This window comes from Suhomyces tanzawaensis (genome assembly GCF_001661415.1).
Source record: "Suhomyces tanzawaensis NRRL Y-17324 unplaced genomic scaffold CANTAscaffold_5, whole genome shotgun sequence".
Taxonomy (NCBI): domain Eukaryota; kingdom Fungi; phylum Ascomycota; class Pichiomycetes; order Serinales; family Debaryomycetaceae; genus Suhomyces; species Suhomyces tanzawaensis.
Genome location: NW_017963640.1, coordinates 22,979 through 43,712, shown reverse-complemented (window position 1 = coordinate 43,712; position 20,734 = coordinate 22,979). Strand labels below are relative to the sequence as shown.

Below are 20,734 nucleotides of genomic sequence, written 5' to 3'. Positions count from 1 at the left end.
TAGCTACAGTTTGTACCATTACTAGCCAGACACTGGCAGATGTTTATTACAAGGAGTATACAAGGTTAGAACCTCCACGGTTCCAAGTTATCGTAAATTGTTTATTACCCATGCAGAAAAGATTAAACAACGTTTAGAAGTGGAGTTTTTGGAAGAACCACTTGTTCTTACCAGCTTGGTGCTTTTCTTCCAAAGCCTTCTTGACAACCTTCTTGGCTTCTTCTCTTTGAGATGGTTCTTCCAAAGCTTCGGTGGTGACAGCGGACTTGAAAGATTCGACGTCCAAGGAGTATCTGGTTGGCATTAAGTGGTTGTAGTTGACTAATTTAACGAATGGCTTAACCTTGGTTCTCTTAGCAACCTTCTTGGCACTGTGGTTCTTGGTGACCTTCAATGGGTTTCTTTCGACACCAACAACGATGGCATGTGGGAATGGGTGAGACTTGGTACCTTCGTCATGAGGTTTGACGATGACGACCTTCTTACCGGCGAAACGACCACGGACGACAATAGCTAAACTTGTTAGTATACGTTCAAGCCAATATACCATGGACAAAGAGGACGACGTTATTTGGACCCCTCAATAGTAATTTCCAATTCGTTCATTGTAGAACTATGCTACATGAAGTCTGGTTGCTTGGCTGTCTTTGGCACATCTTTCCTCATTACTTTATGGATGGCATTGAAATCTCTTCAAGATTTTTCATCTCTTTGACTTTTTCATGAACTGGAAAGCAGTTCGAACTTTCTTTAAGCAGTCTCTTGATATACCGTCCTCTTCATTGTCCTTCGTTACTGTTCCAATGATTATACATACCAACTTTTCCTGATTTAATGAACTTAGCCATTTTGATGTGATGTACTAGTAGAGAAACCTCTTTTGAAAATTTTTATAAACTATTTTGATCAGAGTAGTGGTCTCGTTACCGCTCCATCACCCGCACACTAGGTGAAAATTTTAGTTACACAAAGCAGGCATTTGGCCGGGTAATACCTTCCTATTAGGGAAAGTGCGGCTTGGTGGGGAGTGCTGGGCCACAGACCAACAATCACAGTGTCTCACGTGAATTAGTGACTGCTTTTTTCTTTACATTTTGGGACATCCATCACGTGCTATTAGACCCTGGGTTCCAATGCTGTCCAAGAACCACAGATTGATACATTTTGATGCAAATGAAACATCCTTAACTCTAATTCTAAACCTGTAACTACACAATCCACACCCGAATACGGTCCTTTGGTGACTTATCATTTAAAAGCGATAACATATGCTGCATTCACTATTTAGTTCTCTGGCTTCGAGCGAGAAATTTAGAGTTCTTGGAAGTGACTCCGCCTGAGGGGCTAGCAGATGTACGCACAGCAGTAGGAGGTCTCAGTCTGGACTTATCTTCCTTGGTAAAGCTGGAACGTCTGTAGGTCGGACTAGGAATGTTGTGAGAGTTGTTAGATACCGCCAAAACGGCTGCCTGCAAGCCATTATCATTGCTACCCAAATCATGTGCAAGTCCAGTTGACATACTCACCCCATTTGGGGAGCCAATTGGTGGGGGTGGCTTTCTTCTGATGCTGGTAGCCTTATTCTTGATTTTCGCAGCCAACAAGTGCAGAGGTTTTCCATCTGTAGAAGAGCGACCCTTGGGTGTTGTGGTAGGACTGGATTCATGACGAGTATCGTGTTTTTCTCTATCTTCAGTTGTAACAGTTCTACGTTGGGATCCAACGTTAAATGAAGGTGACTCCTGGAGTCTAGGTGATGACAGAATCCTTGGGCTTGACTCCGATCTGGTGATCAGTCCTTGTTGAGCCCTTGTCCGCTCGAACTGGTTGATTTTGGACCTGGCCAATGCTTCAGTCCATTGATTGACTTCAATCTTATTAACTTCGAAAGCAAAAGTGGTCTCGATGGATTCAATAGCAAAGACACCTGTTGAAGGCAACATTTTTTGAAACTTTCCACCAGACGAAACCAATTCCTTGATCTGAACGAACGGATATCCCAATTTTATCTCACTAATCAATCTAGCGTTACTCTCTTTTTCGGTTCTCAAGAATATCAAGGTTCTTCCATGAGTAGTTAAGACCAAAGTACAAGTTCTAGTCTTGTCAAGTGGATGCTGACGTACTGCTCCATTAGAAGAAGCTTCATCACTAGATAATAAAGCCTCTTTTCCCTTATCAGCATGACCAATACGAAGTTTTTTGAATAACGCAGAAGTACTGTATCTGCTAGTGTTACTTTCGGAGGATTCTGGCTCAGTATCTCCAATTTCTTCAATTTCAAAGTAATTGGTAACTGCATCGGACTCATCCTCGAGTTCACCAGCAGAGGAAGAAATAGAACCTCTCAATCCGGCTGAGGATCCGTTAACAACTTGCGATAACAAACTGGTCGAGCTCCTAGTTCCCTGCATTTTATTGGCCATGCCAAGTGGAGCATTGTGTAACAATCCTTTGTGTCGACGTTCAAAAGACTCCGTAAGTTCCCTGCTCGCTTGAACCGGTCCTATTTTAAGAATCCTTTCATCTGGGTGCTTCAAGTACGCACCCCATGCAGCTTCCAATGTTGTTATCGGAGTTACTTCCATGACCTTTGGTTTGGGTTTTGGCTTTGGAGTCTTCTTCTGAGTGGACGAGCTCCGAAAGGAAGCCCTAGTGTTGATTGTGGGTCTAAGAATATTTGTTCCTGGAATGTATTCGGGTGCCGAAGGTACTCTTGAAGTCGCCACCGAAGCCGAAGCCACATTATCGGATTCCAATGGTGAGTCGCTATCATTCAAACTACTCTCAGAGGGATTCTTTTTGTTCAAAACAAATGCAGCTGCACTTGCAGGGTTAACTAATTTGCCATTTCCTTCGCTGACAGTCCGAGGCTCTGCTTTCACACTCTTTTTATTTGCTTTCTTGACCACTATTTGTTGCTGAGAGTACTGCTTTGTTAATTCAGGAACCTTGGACATGGATTTGGCAGTCATTTTGTAAGGTCCTATTTCTGGGGGTTCTCTGTACCAAATCAGGTCAAAATCATCAAAATCAACTGAACTGAAGAAGTAATGCTTTTGAATCATAGGTATAGTTGCTCTTCTAGATGGTTGCAAGACCAAGATTTGTTTAATTAAGTCCCTCACAACTGTGGGAAATCCGGCACTGAATGCAAACTGTAACTTAGTGATCTTTTGGAATGTTAAATATTCATTTGTAGCTTTGAAAGGGGGTTTTCCTGCAATCATTTGATAAATGATACAACCAAATGCCCAGATATCACCAGGCTTTCCGCAATATTTGCTTTCTAAAAGCTCTGGCGAAACGTACTCTGCGGTACCAACAAACGATTTTGCTTTGACATCGACAGGATATTCCTCGCTCTCATCATTCTTCTTCTCTAATAATCTTGCCGTACCGAAATCAGTTATTTGAATTCTCAACTTATCATCTAGCAAAATATTCTCTGGTTTAATATCTCTATGAATGACACCATTATCGTGCATGTACTTGATAGCATCCAAGATTTGGGCACCAAAATGTCTGACACAGTCTTCATTAAGGGTGTGGTGTTGCTTAATCAATGACAAAAGCTCTCCATTAGACGCATAGTCTAAAACAAAATATAAAGATGACTTATCTTGAAACGTAAAATACAACGAAATGACACCCATTCTGTTGCTTAACCGATTCAAGGCATGTTTTTCGATGTTGACATATTTTACCTTCTTTTCTCTTATGATATGGGTTTTGTCTAAAATTTTGCATGCATAGTTTTTTGATGTATGCTTATCTGTAGCAAGAACAACAGTTGAATAAGAGCCTTCTCCAAGGGATTTACCGAACTTGAAGTCTTGAACAGTTCTTCTGACGATTCTATAATTGCTTCCATTCGATACCCTTCTCTCTGCCGCTCCTTTTTCATTCCAGTCTTCTTCTTCAACTTTTGGAGATGCTTCAACTTTCTTAACACCATCCTGGGATGCATCTAGAGTAATGATGTCCTTAATATCAGAATCCACGCTGTTAGCACCAACCAAGACATTCAAAGATGAGTTCGTCATAGCAGGATACCTTCTCTGAGCCATATTGAAATCGAAGGAAGATGCCGAGGAGGGACTCAATGGTGCACTCTTCACGCCATCCTCGTCTGTTTGCATTGACGATAGCCTTGAGGAAATGTGGACAGGTGGTAAGTGTTGGCTACCTTTGAACTTGTATCCTCCAAGCCCTGGTGCCCTATCCTTTTCGGAATCAAGGGTCTCCGTACTGTTGTTGTTGGTTGGGTTGACATACGTGTTGTATATGCTGTCTAGCTCATTTTCTAAGTCATCTAAATGATTGTGATTGGAGTTTCCTTCAGACATGATGTCTCAGTAAGGGAATACTCTGGGTTTTTAGTCAGCAAGGATAAGCGGAAAGTCTATGACGTGACACTTGTTGAAATTAAATGACAGTGAAGCAAAGTTTGGTAATCGACCGTTGATAATCAATGAAGGTGTAATCAATTTGATTGTATGATAATTGGCAGTATTCACTTGTACATATTACTAATACAACAGAAGAAATAGGCTTAGCTTATACTTAGAAAATGTGTTGATGAGTGGAATGGTTTGTGGAAGTGATCTTGCTATACTCCACCAAACATACCACTCACGTGATCCAGCATCCAAATGAAGATATCCGAAGTTTGTAACTCGAACAATCAAGGGGAAGGATTTTGGTAGATAGTTGATGTTTTGATAGCTCAGAGTAGTATGATCAATTGCATAGCTGTAACATGATCCTTCCAAACCTGTTCATGGAATCCACATGTTTAACTTCCGCCCGGGCCGCTTATCACGTGATCTGATTACTAGCGAATCCAATTGCTGGACTTCTAGATGCCGAATGAAGATGAACCATATATCACGTGTTTTGCTAAGTTTATCACTGTTACGTCTGAAGCTGCAGACTCGGTAATTTCAAGAGTATGCCAAGCTACCGCCCAATTTCACCAGTTTCTGTGCTGTACTCAGTTGGCATCTATTTTGGGAAGCATGACGTAATGCGAAGTAAGGTACGCTTTTAGATAAACCAGCCAGGCTTATCCCCTGGAGTTAAGCCTAGTAGCTACATCCCCAAGATCATCTCTTCTCTGCAGATATGATGGTTGATTAGAACGCTTCGAATTCAACTAGCTTCTTAATTCTTACTCACGTGTTTTATGTCACGTGATTGGGTGTTTGTGAAAACTGCTATCTTGTTTTAACTCCCCAGTAATCGGAGTCAACTGAATAACGCCGTGAGCTTTAGGCGATAATGGCATTTCCATTTGATTCTTCTCACTTATTGGCACTCTTAAGGACTTCATACCTAGTTATTGAAAACTCCGATGAACACTCCAGCGGTATAATTAAACCGATCGAAATTCATAATGATTCGAATATCATAACGAGAGTACCCAACATTGGACTAGGAGATTCGCCTCCAATTGCTTTCCAGGTAGCCAGGCACATTCAGAAATCATTACAAAATCACGATCAAATCAATGGCCTGACAGGATCAGGCAGAACAGCTTCCAGGGTCAAGCGGCGTGAACGCAAGAAAAGGGTGCATCCTGAGAAGAAATACCAGAGAACGCCTAGCACGGAAATTCAAGAAGAGCGGGCAGTGACTGAAATTGAAGAGTCACCTGTCAAAGACTACGATTTTGACAACTCTAGAGGGGACAGCTTAGACTACGAAGAGGCTGTTGATCCAAACACGATTGTGGATTCTCTTGAGGATGAGCCCATGCAGAGCGAGCTCTCTTATAGTACTACTATAAGAGGTAAATCTAAAAGCAAATACACCCCCGGAATTGCGAGATTCTTTCAGTCGAAAGGCAAGGAGGTAGAAGCTGAGTCCGACAATGATAGTGAGAGTGATGGATCAATTAAAACCCTGACATTCAAACCCATGGATAAGAGTTTGGAATTGATAGAAGAGGAAATTAATAATGATGATACTGAAGATGGTGATATAACCGAAACTGAGGAAAAAAGGCGGTCAAGGAGGAGATCCAAGCATCCAATAGATAATAGCGATATGATAACAATTGATAGCGATTTTGGAGTACCAGTTGATGCTAATGGACAAGTTGTCCATAACTGGGACGAAAACAACATTGCTAGTACTACTACAGAACCAGACACCCAACAAAAAAAGGATGCTTTTGTGGATGAAGAGGATCAAGAATTCGATGAAGAAGATGAAGAGGATGATGCCAGTGACGACTATGAATACGAATATTTTGATGCATCATCGACAGACTCTGCATTTACCGATATTGAAACGGACTCCATTCTTGACTCCTCCATCCTTTTGAACTCGTACGATGCAAGCACTTCCAATTCATACTCATTCAATAATCCCACGAGTGCTAGCTCGTTTAAGGTTGACAAGAGGAACCGGAAGAAGAGAAGAGATGGTTCGTTTGACCACCCGAGTCTTAAGACAACGGCAACATCTAATATCAAGGCTGTATCTTCACAGGCGTCAATGTACAATAAAGCTCAAAGCCCAAGTTTTATTAAAACTTTATCATCCTATAAGAAGCCATCGTTGACTTTTGAAAAACATGAGATAAACAATTCTTCTATGGCTCCTTCCAAATTAAGCTCAATGATTCAATCAAGGTTCAAATCGATAAACATTAATCCTCTAGCCTACTATACCTTTGCTGAATCAACTGGATTGACTGAAGTAGCAGGACAAGTCAGGCTAAGCGTTTTTCTTCCTCCAAGTAGTAAACCGACCCTAAATGATCTCAAAGTGAATAAAAATGTGGTCATAGTTGATTGCATCGGGCTTATATTGTCAACTCTTTCTAAATTACCTGAGTTTAAGGACTCTGTGCAAGACAGTTCATTTTTAAACCCCAATCACTGGAGATTAGAACTAGTTGATGAAGATGGTGAAAACTATGGTTCATTCGGTATCCTCGACAGATCAAGAGACTTGGCGTCATACAACAATCCAAAAGGTGTTGCATTATGTAAGGTTACAAACTTGGAAGAAATCAATAAAAATGACATACAAACCCCACTACCTGTTGAAGTCAAACTGAATTTACTTGCCTATCAACGCAAACAAGAGAACCTCAATGGAAGTATGGAAGAAACTGACTATAATGAGGCAAATTCCGATCATGGAAGTAGGATTGAGTTGAAAATCTTGAATTATCCGTTGAATCTGAGTCTGACAGAAAATTTTACGTTCAATGTTTCTTCAGTTTCAACTATAGGACAAGTTTTAAAAGAATTTTGCGCTACTCAAGGGTTACCGATGAAGTATAGATTTAAAGAGGCTATCGAAATTTCAAAATCGCTGATGCTTCAACCAGGAAACAACATGAAGGAAGGAAACCTTCTTCCTCTCACAAGTAGAATTGGTGATTTAACCCAGTTTTCCGTGATCCTAGTTCCTTCTAACATCCCATTCACGGATTTCCAAGAAAGCTCAAATCTGATGACAATGCACAATATAACTCCATCCGAATCAACGTTCCTGAATATAACACCAGATAAAAAGCATTTGGAAGACAAGTTTGACCTGTTAAGTCTCAGAAAGCGCTCATTGGTGGGGCCAGCTAATGCAGTGCAACATTTCGGAACATCTAAACTAAAACTGGGGGCATCCAACCCTATTGTGTCCACGAGGTCACAAACTAATTCTGATAAATATCTTGACGATATTATGACTGGAAGAAACCCTGGTTTACCCACCAATCTCAATACCATATACTACAAGTGGAAGGTATACAGAAAGAAGACTACCATTCTTAATAAAATTGAGAAGTCATTGGTGTTAGATGGTGATTATATACACTTAACTCCTTCAGATGATATTGTCTTCAAGAAGAATCCAGGCGAGAACCCTTTCATCAACCAAAGCGAGGGTAATTCGAACAATCACAGTCATCATCATCATCATATCCATTACTACAACTACAACAACTACTATAAGGAGCTGATGATGAAAACATCTTCCTTTCACATTACTCAAATAGTGAAAATGAAACAGTACAAAAACTCGAAGAACCCTAATCATTTCAAGATTGTTATTCAGAAGAACCTGGACAATGCGAAAGAGCCAATCAAGAAGAAGTATGACTTGGAAGCTGTCAGTGTAGCGGACTGTGAAGAGATAATAGAAAAGTTGAAGTGGGTGATTCAGGTCTACTCAATGATTTAAGGTCGTTAACGAGCTCTCATAATCTATACACTGTTTAAGTGATGTTTCACCCGCAAGGATACGGCAGGATCCGTTCCTTCTCAAGTACCCACCAATAAAAACCACCATGTAGAACGTATACCTTATCAATTTTGCTTGTAGATTCCCAAACATTTTGAGCTTCAAAGAGCAGTTCTGTTTTCTGAGCCACGCTACCATACTCATCTCACGTACAAAAGATTTTGATAAATTAGATTTGGAAGCCAAATGTCTACCTTATCACTGAATTGGAAGAAATTGAGCAAGCGATTGGCTAAAGACAAGCCATTAGACGAGTCACATACCAACACAGCTAAGTATTCAGTACAGAAGAAAAAAAAATTGAGCATTAAGAGAGGTAAGAATGAGTCAAAGATATCTGTCAAATCAGTACCATCAAAGCATGCGAAGACATTGAAGAACACTGTGTCTATCCCAACAGTGCCGAATACGCCTGAGACAGTACTTATGGGCCCATTAGAAGCTTCGTTGTGGATGAACGAAAATGATATCCTTGAGTCCAACATAATACGTGAAAGAACTAAAGTGCCACATACTACAGGGAATAGTCGTAAAACCGAACCAGGTAAATACTTAGCAATCGACTGTGAATTTGTGGGCGTTGGAGAAGATGGAAGGGAATCAGCCTTAGCCAGGGTATCTGTGGTCAATTTTTATGGCCAGGTAATCTACGATAAATTTGTGAAACCAAAGGAGAAAGTTACGGATTGGAGAACATGGATCAGTGGTGTTACCCCCAAAGATCTAATTGGTGCCGTCTCATTCCAGGAAGCTCAAGAAGAAGTATCAAACTTGCTCCTCAATAAAATATTGGTGGGGCATGCGGTTAACAATGACTTAGAGGCATTATTCCTATCCCATCCCAAACTCCTGATCAGGGATACCTCACAGTTTCCAGGATTTAAGGAAATTTCTCAAGGAAAACAACCGGCTTTGAAGAAATTGACATCACACTTCTTAAATATTGCCATTCAACAAGGATCTCACTCCTCGGTTGATGACGCAAGAGCCACCATGTTATTATTCAGGTTGAAGAGGAAAGAGATAGAAAACCAACCCCGCCTCAAGCATCATGTGAAAAAGTAAAGCTACGACTATTAATATCTATAATTTATAATAATGCATAACACCATATATAACTAGCATGTTCAAACGCAATACAAAAAAAGTTAAAGCATCGTTTGATTCACTTGAACTCAATTGTAAGTGTTCTCAATCCTCTAAACGTGAGCCCTCAACATACAAACAAGCGCATCTGTATCCCATAACTTGAAGTTTTCTGATATTCTCTCCTAACGACACTTCGATTCCATCATCTGTGGGAATGGCCTCCAAGAAATTCATCTTTTTGATATCTCTAAGTAATTGAACATTGAATTCCTCCAAAATATTATCTGCCATTTCCTGATAATATTCGGCAGAATAATCACTCGTAGTGATAGCAACTTGAAGGTATGCAATGATGTCGATGACTTCGAAGTTGATGTTATTGATTAGACTGTCACTTAAAGCTGGCTTGATGATATGATAAACCAATCTGCTGATTTCTCTCTCGCTTTTGAATAGGTGAGTATAAAGGCGCAAAAATCTGGAGCTAAAAAGACTATCGATCGATTTCGAGACATAGAAAAATGCTGCTTGAAGGAATGCAAGTTTTGAAGAAATGGATCCCAGCTCAAGATAGTCTGTAATGATGGAAGGAAATGTATCATTCTTGTCTTCGATAAGGTCTGTATGAAGCCCAACTTCACTCAAATACGCCAGAAACTCATTATCGTCCGTACTCAAATAAATGAATAACAAATAACTCAAGTAATCCTGAGATCTGAGATCGATCTGATTCAACATTGTGGTTTTCTTTTCGCCACCTGCGGACTGTTGATTTCCCTGTCCCTTGTTTGCTAAAGGCGAATCAGGATCACTGACTTTGTCAGAAGCTTCTAAGTTTTTTCCAGAAGAGTCCAGTAAGCATTCAAGTGCTGTAGGCACGTTCAGCAAATCTCCAAGAGAAGGGTTGGATGCAACCGAAACATCCGCCCCCTTGACAAGGTCTTCTTTTAGTTTCTGATGCATAGGTGCAATTGCTTTGAAATACTTCTTCAAATAGCTCAAACTAGCATGCTTGAACTGAGAAACTCTCAAACCTTGAGTTAACACAAATAATACATATGTTTCGAAGTTTTCCTTTGTAATCTTCAAGTTTTGCGACATCTCAAAGTAGCTCATTAATGGCTCTATTAATTGACGCTGCTCGAAAATTCTGTCCGTAAAGTCTGGCATGAATTCAGATAACTTGATTATAGTATTGATCAAACACAATGCGGAAGGCTGGTACAAAACAGATACGTTAATGAGACAAAATCCCAACATTGGCCATACCATAATTGACAAAAGCGGCGAGTTTGGTGACAATCCCTGTAAGATTCGGGCCATAGCAAACGTAACACTAGTGATATAGTCCAAACTCTTGTGCTCACCTTTTGAAATAAGTTTGATAAGTTTGTATGCAATCAAATCATTCACACCATTCTTGGACAAAATTCCAACAATCAAAATAGACCTGCCTTGGAAAATTGAGTTATGTGAGAAAGCGATATCAATGGAATTTGAACTCCAGTTCATTCTCCATTTGTATTTATCGTTATCTAAATCACCCATGTAAAGCATAAAATCGTTCAAATAATCGCACAAGACCTCGAAGTTCAATATTTTGTTATATATTTGAACTGGATCTGAAGTGGATGCCACAATATCCCTGGTCAAGCCAAACAACATCTTAGCTCTTTGATCACTGAAGTATTGAATCGTCAGGTCGATCACAGCCTGTTCTTGAGGTTTGAGGTTAGGCTTGTGAAGAAATGACTGAATCATGTTGACACACAACTTCTGTAAATCCTTTCCAAATTCGTTTCCACATCCACTTGCTATTCCATTCCCCAGGGGATTGACCTTAAGGTGGGAGGTATTGCTTGAAGTTAAGTTACTTCCTCCTGGTACGTCGAATAGGTTGTTATCAATAAACAAACTTATCAAGAAGAATATATCACCCAAGTATAACTTTGATAGGTCATACGAATTGAAAAAAAGTGATATACAAACCTTGATCAATATCCGAATTTCAAACAACTTTGATTGCAATGCAATGGTGGAATCGTCCTTGTTAATTGAAGTAACGCAATTTAATAATCTTGAAATTATCTCTCCGCACACCTCAATACTAGGATGAATGATCGCAATAATAAAGGACCAATTGGTTGGGGAGTCATTCTTACTGTCAATTGTGAACGAAATTACTTCATCGATCAACACTTTTAACAAACGAGTTTCCAAAAACAACTTTTTCCAAATGTAATCATTAACAATCGAGATATTCTCTTTATTCAAAGCTGAAATACGACACAATTGGCGAATTATTTCTGCTACCTTCTCCAAACCACCTGATTGATCCAAGCATACGTGACTATAGATGTTCCGAATCCATGGAGCAATATAGACTATTGATGCCAACTTATTCTCAGGTGTGATCTTATCATAGCTATCGAAATAGGCTTTGAAAAACCGATAAGTCATTGTTGGAAAGTTTTGTGATAAGTATAACGAAACCTGATTCACAAAATCAAGAGAATTTGCTGGAAATTGAATGAAAGTTGAATGGCTTGTTTTAATTCCAAAGTCAATATTGAAATATGATGATAAAGATCCAAATAAAAGAGCAGATGATGACTTCACTTGTTCGTTATCACTCAATAATCCTTGAAAAACAATATTGTATAATCTAGCAAACCAATGCATATAGTGCTTACCAACCTCAGCATCTCCTTCTAATTCAAAATTTGTGTTCTTTGATAACCTTGAAGTAGTAAAGTACAAGAATCTTAAAATCTCTTGTCTTTCGTTCGACCTTAAGATGACATGGTCACCAGAATTCAAGTATATTGTGAATTCATCGTTATTTTGAGTGGTATGTGATATTTCGCATTTAGAAATATCAGATAACCGGTAAATGTCAATAGGAACAAATGATCTGGTGATGAAGAAACTAGCCTGGAATTCAACTGAATTTTGAGAGCATATCTGAATCCATTTCCGACCTATCCTCAAGCTGACTGCATGCTCAGACCCAGTTATTGAACTGTAAATCTTCACGTTGTTGAATATTACCCTGGTATCCTTGCTGATTGCAGTCGTCGAAGGTTCCAAACAAAGATTGTTCACGATTTCAGGACTATCCACTTGCGAGTATGCATATGATTGGGCATTGATGAACATTGTATCAAATCTTAACTTGTAAAGGATACCTACCACGGCCTCATATTGAGAACGAGGAATATTGTAGTAGTAAATTCTCATACAATTTTGGTACATGGGTTCTGGTGAGTATGCTCGAATCTTCTCTGAATAAGACATTGCAATCTCTGTGGTATAACGAAACTCAGTAAAATCGAATACCACATAGAACTTGTTCTCCCAAATCTGGCTAGCAGTTTCGAAAAATTTGTAAACTAAGTAGTCACAATCGTCATCAACTAACTTCAAATACTTTAGATTCAACACAATAACAGGGGTGCCGTCTGCAAAAATTGAATTGTGGACCAATGAAAAGTTATTCGCTTTTTCAACGTATCTCATTGACATCTTTGTCATAAAATCATTGAACTGATCTCTCCCATTATTGTTTGCATCAAAGTTTTTTAATGGCGTTCTAATTTGCAATTGAACCGATGGTTTTGGTTGGCCCAACTCTTTAGCAATCTTGTCCAACAATCTAACCTCCTTAATTCTTGCGGCTAAAGCTGCTCCACTATTTGGGTCATTTAAAACATAGTGCACTTTAATATCGGCGTAAAAATGATACACAAACTTGTGCAAATATCTCAACTCTGGAATGGGTTTCTCCCTCGTAATTTGAAAAGGATACTCCAAAATATCGTCAGTAGATACATCCCTCAAAAAGATCGAAATCTTCTTATTCAAGTCGTTCAATTCCTCCATTTTAGATGTTAAGCCAGGCCACTTTAATGAAGACAAAGATCCATTTGCCATGTTCTGTATAATTTTCACCAATTGCATTAGCGTACGTTTGACCTTAGGATTCGAAACTTCAATTTTAAAGAACGTCTCAGGGCTAATAATAGCAGGGCATAAAAACCTCAAAAACAAGAATGAACCTACTGCAATCAAAGAAGCTTCTTCAAACTTTAGCTTGACACAATTGTAAATCTCCGCACAAATGAACTTGAATGAAGGCGGGATTGATTTTATCGAGCCAACAATTAAATCCACCAACTTCGTAAAGTACTCAATGTAGATATCGGTATCATGGATATCAGCTGCCCTTTCTACCTCCACTGTAATGTCCTTTTCTACCAATTCTTCAATGAATGGCTTCAAAGTAGTTGATAAATACTCTTCGCCATGATTAGTCGCAAAATTTGATAACAATCTCGTCAATGTTGAGTTTCTTCTGAAAATATCGGTGGAACGAGTAACATTATTAATTTCATCTTTCACCAAAATCTTGAATAAATTGTCCAATTTTTGAGTGTAGCTAAAAATACCGAACAAAGAAGACGCTAACAAGTTGTATTCTGATGAAGAGGCAACCTCTGCGATAGCACCATAAACTCCAGTCAAGCTCGAAAATTCTTGAATAACTTCCTCCGAAAATTCTTCTTTGTTGGACATCAATTCCCTAGATGCCAACATGTTCGAAAACACATTCAAAAATATCGACCGAATCTTATTATTGCTGTGATAACTCAAAGGAAGCACAAACTGCATTCCAATATCCACATCATACTGAAGGATGTTGGAAATGCATTTCAAAACATTGTCGAGTATGCTGCTCAATTTGTATTTTGATTTGCTTGTGCTCAAGTCCATATTGGTATACTTTTGAATAATCTTATAGAATAAGGAAAAATAATTACCAAATGCAAGATCTTTATACTTTTTGATTTCATTATCTTTAATACCCTCCGGAACTTCTAGAACGATTTCCTCAAGTTGTAAAACTAGTGTTTTTGAACTTTGTGCAGCCAAGTCTATGTTTAGATATGTGATTTCCAAATCCTTTTGCTTTGAACATCCTGGCCCACATCTTTTATCCTTTTTGTCGTGAAGTGGCTTTTCAACTGCATTGGATGGAGACTTAATCTTATCGACATCTTCACAAGAGCAATCTGAATCCTCACCATCGTAAAATATTGCTTGTTCTAACCATTCGCAAGAAGCTTTAGCATAGAAGTTTCTCAATTTAAAAGCACCTGAAACTCCCGATCTCTTCTTATCAGTCTCAATACCTTCAGCTAATTTGCAGAATCTCAACTTTAACCGAAGAACATCAGCTTTGTTCTCCACCATATTTAAAAATTTCATGAAAAGTTGACATATTTCAGGTAATGCAGCCACAAGGACGAAATCACCATCATTCCTGATGGTTATCATTGATGTTGAAATGACAAGAATCTGCTCGAAGAATAAAATAGATTCAGCATTGACAATCTTTTTATCAATATAGTTTGTCTCAATTGAAATGAACTTCGTCGCCAACATCTTGTAGACACATGCGTGCGACTCATTGGATAAGGCATCCTTAATGACAACTCTAATGACCAAATCGGGAGACGTCAACATTTGCAAGCACTTATCGAAGAATTCACTAACTGCACTATATGCCCTAGCCTTTTGGTCTGGATCATTACCTGCGAAGCGCTCCAGTAAGAAGCATCCCGAGGTAGACACTAAGAACCCAGTAAAATGTCTAAAGACTAAATTCTCTTCATTCAATTTGGATTTATTCTCCAACATTTCCAGCCATCTATAATTAATCAATAACCATACCAGATAGAGGGAATTTGTCGGATTTGCATCTCTCAAAATGCTTCTAAATCTCTTGTGTAAAGAGACAAACCCAGTGAAAACAGATTCATCTTTGTAGACTTTCTCAAATGTATCCGCCAAATTTTCGTCAATATCCTCCTCTGGTTTGTAGAAGTTACTCCTTTTACGACATTCGTCACAATACCATCTCATAGTAGTTTTCGCACTGTTATAAAACTCAATATCGTGAGTGCATAAAGACAACAATAAAACCTTTTCGATAGCATGGCCAGCACCTGTTCCAAAATCAATGTGCTTCCTTGTGGCCGGATTACTCAAGATCGAATTGGAATCTATGATGTGCTTGAATTCATCGCGACATTGCAAGAACTTATTTATCATCCAAAAGCATGCCTGAAACTTTGAGTTCGTTAATGAGAACAGCAAACATGCCTCACAAATAGATTGCACAATCAAATTAGAAACGGTATAATTGGAAAATGTTGACAACGTTGTGTAATTCTGAGCAACTGCGGAATCCTTCTCAACTAAATTAATGGCTAATGCACATGCAGCATCGAAAAGATGAGAAGTTTTCGAGATTGATTCGAATTTGAAAGCACAATGTAAGGGAACAGTCACCTCTTGTGAGTATTGAACAATTGAAGCGAGTACTTCCTCACGAGGCTTTGATTCAAGGTTAGAATCTTTCATTAGCTCATAATCATTGAAGTATAGCTGAGAGGCTTGAACAAAAATCTCGAATAAATCTGCGAGCATTTCTTCTGTATGGCAAATAAGCTGGTGCATTGAACGGTAATGAGGAGAATTTGATGATGATGACGAAGAATGGGAACGATGGGTGTATGTGTGATTCGAAGCGTCAGACAAATGAGAAGGAGATGCAAATTGGTTAACCTGTAAGGGTTGTGAAGGATGTGAATGATGGGAGATGGCCCTAGATAATGCTTCATTCGAGTCCCCTTTATAAATGGACCCCATATCATATACATAATGATCAAGACTTGTGGTTTGCATATTTGATACATCAAATGAGCCAGCTGCCTGTGAAGAATCAATACTCCAAGAATCCAAATTCACTGAGCCAGCAGATGATTGAGGATTGACTGGAGTTCGTTGACTTGATTGAATCACTTCGTAGTGTTTTAGTATCTTCACTGAACCAAATATCATCGATTTTAGGGTATATGATAGTTTTTCCATCAACTTGTTGAAAACATTTGTAGCAATTTTAAGCTCTGATAAGCTTTTCAAAATCTTGACTAATAATTTAACCTCCTTGATGTTATCCTTGCAAACTGCAAGCTTTTGAGTAAATATTTCGGTGTACTTTTCAGGATCAAGCACTAATGCTGCAGCGTAAAAATTAATGCAAACATTATCATACTTTAGTATATCATTATCATCGGTGAAGTTTGCTTGATTAGCTGCAAATACCATGAGGTTCTCAAATACAAAATCGACCGTCTCAGTACTAAACAAAAGAATTGGATGCTTTTTTAACCCGAGAGCCTTTAATCTTGCGCCAAGATGAAGTATTTTCATGACCGTATCGAAACTTTCTAAGTTTTCACCTTTCGAAATATTTGCTAAAATTGTGTTAAGGTAAGCAATTCTTTTATTCGATTCCCACAGTCGTTTGGATTCACTTTTTCCAATCTTCTTCAATTCCCGAAATTCATTGAAATCCTCCAAGCACAACATCAACATCCACGTAGCCACGAAAGACGAACAAGTATTCGAAACAAAATCATCGAAAACTACGGTTGCTTCATCGTACAACCTCTTACACTCGGCTTGGAAATCTGGATCATCATCAGTTAAGTTGGTGTTGTAGTCGACAGGTCTTGAAAAGCTTTGATCTTGAATGCTAGTAGTAGCAAACACCAATATAACTTTTCTCCAAGTGTTTGATTTTATGAATTTTAACAAGGCGAAATAATCCCTGGCATAATCTCTGGCATTTTCTTCCACATAAAAAACAAACTTGATAAGGGGAGAATACTTCTGAAGAGTAGGAATAGGAACAAAATCTTCTTCTTGTATATACTTGAAGATCTTGCTGCAGAGAAATTGATAATAGTCCATTGGATTTGATGAGCCAATGTAACGTAGAATAAGGGCGATGTTGTTGTCTATTTCATCCACAATGTTTGAGATGACCTCACTATGTTTTGTTGAATGGACATCTGACTCTTCGGCCTTTCGAGGTCCTTTGACTATGTCCAACACATTTCTCACCACACCTGGTGAGAGAAGAGTAATTAGTGTTTCGATGATCTGTTTAAAAACAGTAGTTTCAATCTGATGTGGTCTGTCGAAATAACTATAACTGGAATAGTTCGAAGATAAGTCGGAAAGATAGAGATTACACATCACTTTCTCCCGATTCCAATGAGACATCAAAATGTCAGACAATAATTTACATATTATCAAAGTTGATGATAATGACTTCTCATCTCTTTCCCTAAGTTTTGAATAGTTGGACTCTCTGTTGAGGATTTCCAAACTCTTAACAAAGCTAAGTAGAATGTAGGAGACAATTTGAGGGTGCTTCTTCTGATTTTCATTTATGATATTCTTCGTGATAATAAATTGACTGTTTAACTCGACTTCAGCTATTGAATGGCCAGTACGGTTGGGAAGTAATGAGAGAACCCTTTTTGATAAGATATCAATGAACTCAAGCTGTTCAGTGGCCACAGCGACCATTGTTTAGTAGTCCTTCCTATAAATATCCGATGATCCAAAAAATAAAAGGATAGTGGTGGGTTTGTAGCGGTTGATTATTTCTTAAGATAGTTGCTTACTATTGATTACTATGCACGTTTAGGAGAATAGGATTTTTGATATGACCGTTGTCGATGGTCTCAAAGTTTTTTTGTCACGTGACAAAGGATAGGATATAAATCTATTATAATATTACAAATACATGATCCGAATTAGAGCAAAACCGTGAACATTACAATGTAACTACAAGTGGTTGTGTGTAATAATAACAGCGACTTCCATTATTTCTTTAACCCCTACAAAATCTTAAAAAACCACATAGTTTAATGCTAAGGAACAAAAGACCGTAAGGATGTATTTTCCCGAAAAATACTGGGTTTTCCCTCAAGAAAACATCCTTCTCTTGCAAATGTGCAAGGTTCGATACTGGCGCAACCTCCGGGTACTTTGTTATCACTCAATTCAAATTTGATTGTTAGCAAATTTTCGGGCTAAAACCTTCATTGCGATACCACATTTGGAATTGAGGCTAAGCACTACATAAAACGATTTTTTCGAGCAATATAACACAGTACTCTAAGTAAAAATAGGCAGATATATATTATCGATCTATAACTTGACTGAGTATTGTCTTAAGGCTAGAATGTAAGCTATGACTATTGTAAACTACGAGACTTTTAATATGGCTTCGAAAACACATTCGAAATGGTTTGCGCAACAGCAATTCAGGATTTTTTGCCGTATTTTTTAGCAATCGCGGGCCATATGCGACTTATGGCATTTCATAATGATACCTGTAGACTTTAATTCAGAGGATACTTAGCTAAAGTTAACACGGCAAATTCTAGAATCAGCAACAGCTGATTCTCGCGATGAGTTCCAAATATGTCCATCTTAGACTTGGATTCCGTTGTATTTGCCTCAGTAGATTGAACACCTCTTCGAAAATTTGGCTACTTTATTGCAAAAAGTTGGCAAAATTCTAAAGTTCGTTCATTCAACTGAAGTACATCAATAAAATGCTACTTGAAAGTATGGATATATGAAAGCACAATATGGTCATTGTATATGTAACTAAATCTGGCCGGGGATTCACACTTCTCTGTGACTAGCTCATGCATCTCTGTAAGTCACGTGTGAAGGACCCTGCAGAAGTGCGCAGTTGAACGAGGAACCAGAATACTGTATAGGAACGACCTGAGATGTCGAAGACACAATAAAATATTTAAATACGTAGCACATTTATTAACTTAGTAGAGGAATCTAAAATCAGGGGAGATCTTGGAACCGTCGTTACCCTTTCCAAGCTCCCTGGTCCAATTCATGGTACCAGCAACGATTCTTCTGTTCAAAGCCATAATTCTTAATCTTAAGAGTACTGCCATAACAATAGCAAGTAAGATAAAGACACAGTTGCAAACAAAAGCAGTCAAGTAACGGGGCGCAGAGCTTGAAGGGTACAAGTATGCATTCCAGATCGAAGTGGAGTTGGAGACACAATTCATCATCGCGATTGCAACTGCTCTCTTTGCAGGTGGTCTTGGACAACAATTTGAAGTCCATGCTAAAATGACTGTGAAAGAAGAGTATAATGATGGGATCATTATACACATTGCGAAATACCGCGCAGCTGTGTTTAATGTAGATGCTGAAATGATGAATGACACGAGTGAGATGCATAATGGCAAACAAACGTGGTAGAAACGTTCTCCGGTTTTATCAGCATGTCTTGCCCAAAGGAAAGTGACAACAACTGCTAAACAGTAGGGTGGAGCTGTCAAACAGAGGGTGGTGGTTCTGTTGAAGTTCAAAGTTTGAACGACTGAGGGGAAAAAGTTTGTTACACCACAAGCAGCAACAAGGAAGGTCATTATACCAGTAACTAACCACACCTTGGTGTCTTTAAGAGCGAGGAGAAGACCAGAGACAGTGGATTCTTGTGCTTCCTCATCCGAATCCTTAGTTCCAACATCTTGCTGCAATTTCCATTGGATGATATCCTTTTCCTGTTGGCTCAAGAAGCTGGTATTGGATGGATTATCTGGTAAGATCCAGTAAGCAAAAGGAACAGACAACACTGTAATACCTCCTTCAATGTAAAATAAATATCTCCATGATCTGACTCCTCCTAATCCGTCCATGTTGTTCAAGATACCAGCAGCAATTAAGCCACTCCAAGCACTACTCATCAAACTACCAGAGTATAAGATGGAGTTACGCAAGGAAAGTGACTTTCTGTCGTACCAGTTCGACAAAGTTGCTAAAGCAGCAGAGAAGAAACCAGACTCAACTATACCCAACAATGCTCTGATAGCAACCAAACCACCATAACTCTTCACAAAACCAGTGCAGAGGGAAATAAGACCCCAAACCGTCATCAAGATGGAGATATACAAGGAAGGTTTTCCAAGCTTGTTGAGCAACATATTGGAGGGAATTTGAAACAAAATATAACCAACGAATAAAATAGAAATAGCAGTTTGGTATTGGCTGCCAACCAAATTTAAGTCCTTTTCCAAACCACCTAATCTCGCAGAAGCGATGTTGTTACGATCCAAGTAGTTGAGGATGTAAATGTAAATAAGCATGGGCATTAATCTCAAGTCCACTTTTCTGGTGGTACGGACATCAAGGCTTTTGAGTTCCTCTTGAGTCAATCCCTGTAAAGATTCAGGCAAATCATAATACTTGACTGCTTCACCGGAATCCAGAACTTCGTCTGAACCCTTAAGTTCACCATTCTCGAGATCCAACTCCTTATCTTCTAAGTGGGTGGGGACCTCCTTATCTTCGAGGTATGTGATTTCTTGCTTGGACATTTTGGAGTTTGAAGTGTAAACGAAGGGCAAGCATTTCCTTTTGTATTTAAAAAAGTGCTTGTAGTATGGCAGGTATCGAGATGTGGGTGCAAAGTGAGGATAGT

The 20,734-nt window shown here is 38.8% G+C and overlaps 6 protein-coding genes across 6 annotated transcripts; 2 read left to right on the top strand and 4 right to left on the bottom strand.

Moving 5' to 3' along the window:
- Positions 1-19: 19 nt before the first annotated feature.
- RPL27A (60S ribosomal protein eL27) lies at positions 20-859 on the bottom strand. The gene has a single exon (XM_020207763.1). The coding sequence runs from the start codon at positions 548-550 to the stop codon at positions 134-136; it is 417 nt and encodes a 138-aa protein (XP_020063370.1). The 5' UTR covers positions 551-859; the 3' UTR covers positions 20-133.
- Positions 844-4,738, bottom strand: CANTADRAFT_26426 (PDPK1 family serine/threonine-protein kinase). Its single transcript, XM_020207762.1, has one exon. The coding sequence runs from the start codon at positions 4,347-4,349 to the stop codon at positions 1,281-1,283; it is 3,069 nt and encodes a 1,022-aa protein (XP_020063369.1). The 5' UTR covers positions 4,350-4,738; the 3' UTR covers positions 844-1,280.
- A 545-nt stretch (positions 4,739-5,283) lies between these two features.
- Positions 5,284-8,199, top strand: CANTADRAFT_90615 (uncharacterized protein; the record flags this gene model as incomplete). The annotated part of the gene is made up of 1 exon (XM_020211720.1): positions 5,284-8,199. One exon carries the CDS (start codon positions 5,284-5,286, stop codon positions 8,197-8,199), a length of 2,916 nt encoding a protein of 971 aa, XP_020063368.1.
- Positions 8,200-8,445: 246 nt separating this feature from the next.
- CANTADRAFT_53272 (putative 3'-5' exonuclease) lies at positions 8,446-9,324 on the top strand (the record flags this gene model as incomplete). The annotated part of the gene is made up of 2 exons (XM_020210187.1): positions 8,446-8,513; positions 8,574-9,324. 2 exons carry the CDS (start codon positions 8,446-8,448, stop codon positions 9,322-9,324), a joined length of 819 nt encoding a protein of 272 aa, XP_020063367.1.
- Positions 9,325-9,450: 126 nt separating this feature from the next.
- Positions 9,451-17,793, bottom strand: IRA2 (Ras GTPase activating protein; the record flags this gene model as incomplete). The annotated part of the gene is made up of 5 exons (XM_020210151.1): positions 9,451-10,056; positions 10,270-11,133; positions 11,236-14,316; positions 14,404-15,861; positions 15,979-17,793. 5 exons carry the CDS (start codon positions 17,791-17,793, stop codon positions 9,451-9,453), a joined length of 7,824 nt encoding a protein of 2,607 aa, XP_020063366.1.
- A 1,268-nt stretch (positions 17,794-19,061) lies between these two features.
- On the bottom strand, positions 19,062-20,630 carry CANTADRAFT_22265 (uncharacterized protein; the record flags this gene model as incomplete). The annotated part of the gene is made up of 1 exon (XM_020206802.1): positions 19,062-20,630. The coding sequence occupies one exon, from the start codon at positions 20,628-20,630 to the stop codon at positions 19,062-19,064; it is 1,569 nt and encodes a 522-aa protein (XP_020063365.1).
- Between the last annotated feature and the right edge of the window lie 104 nt (positions 20,631-20,734).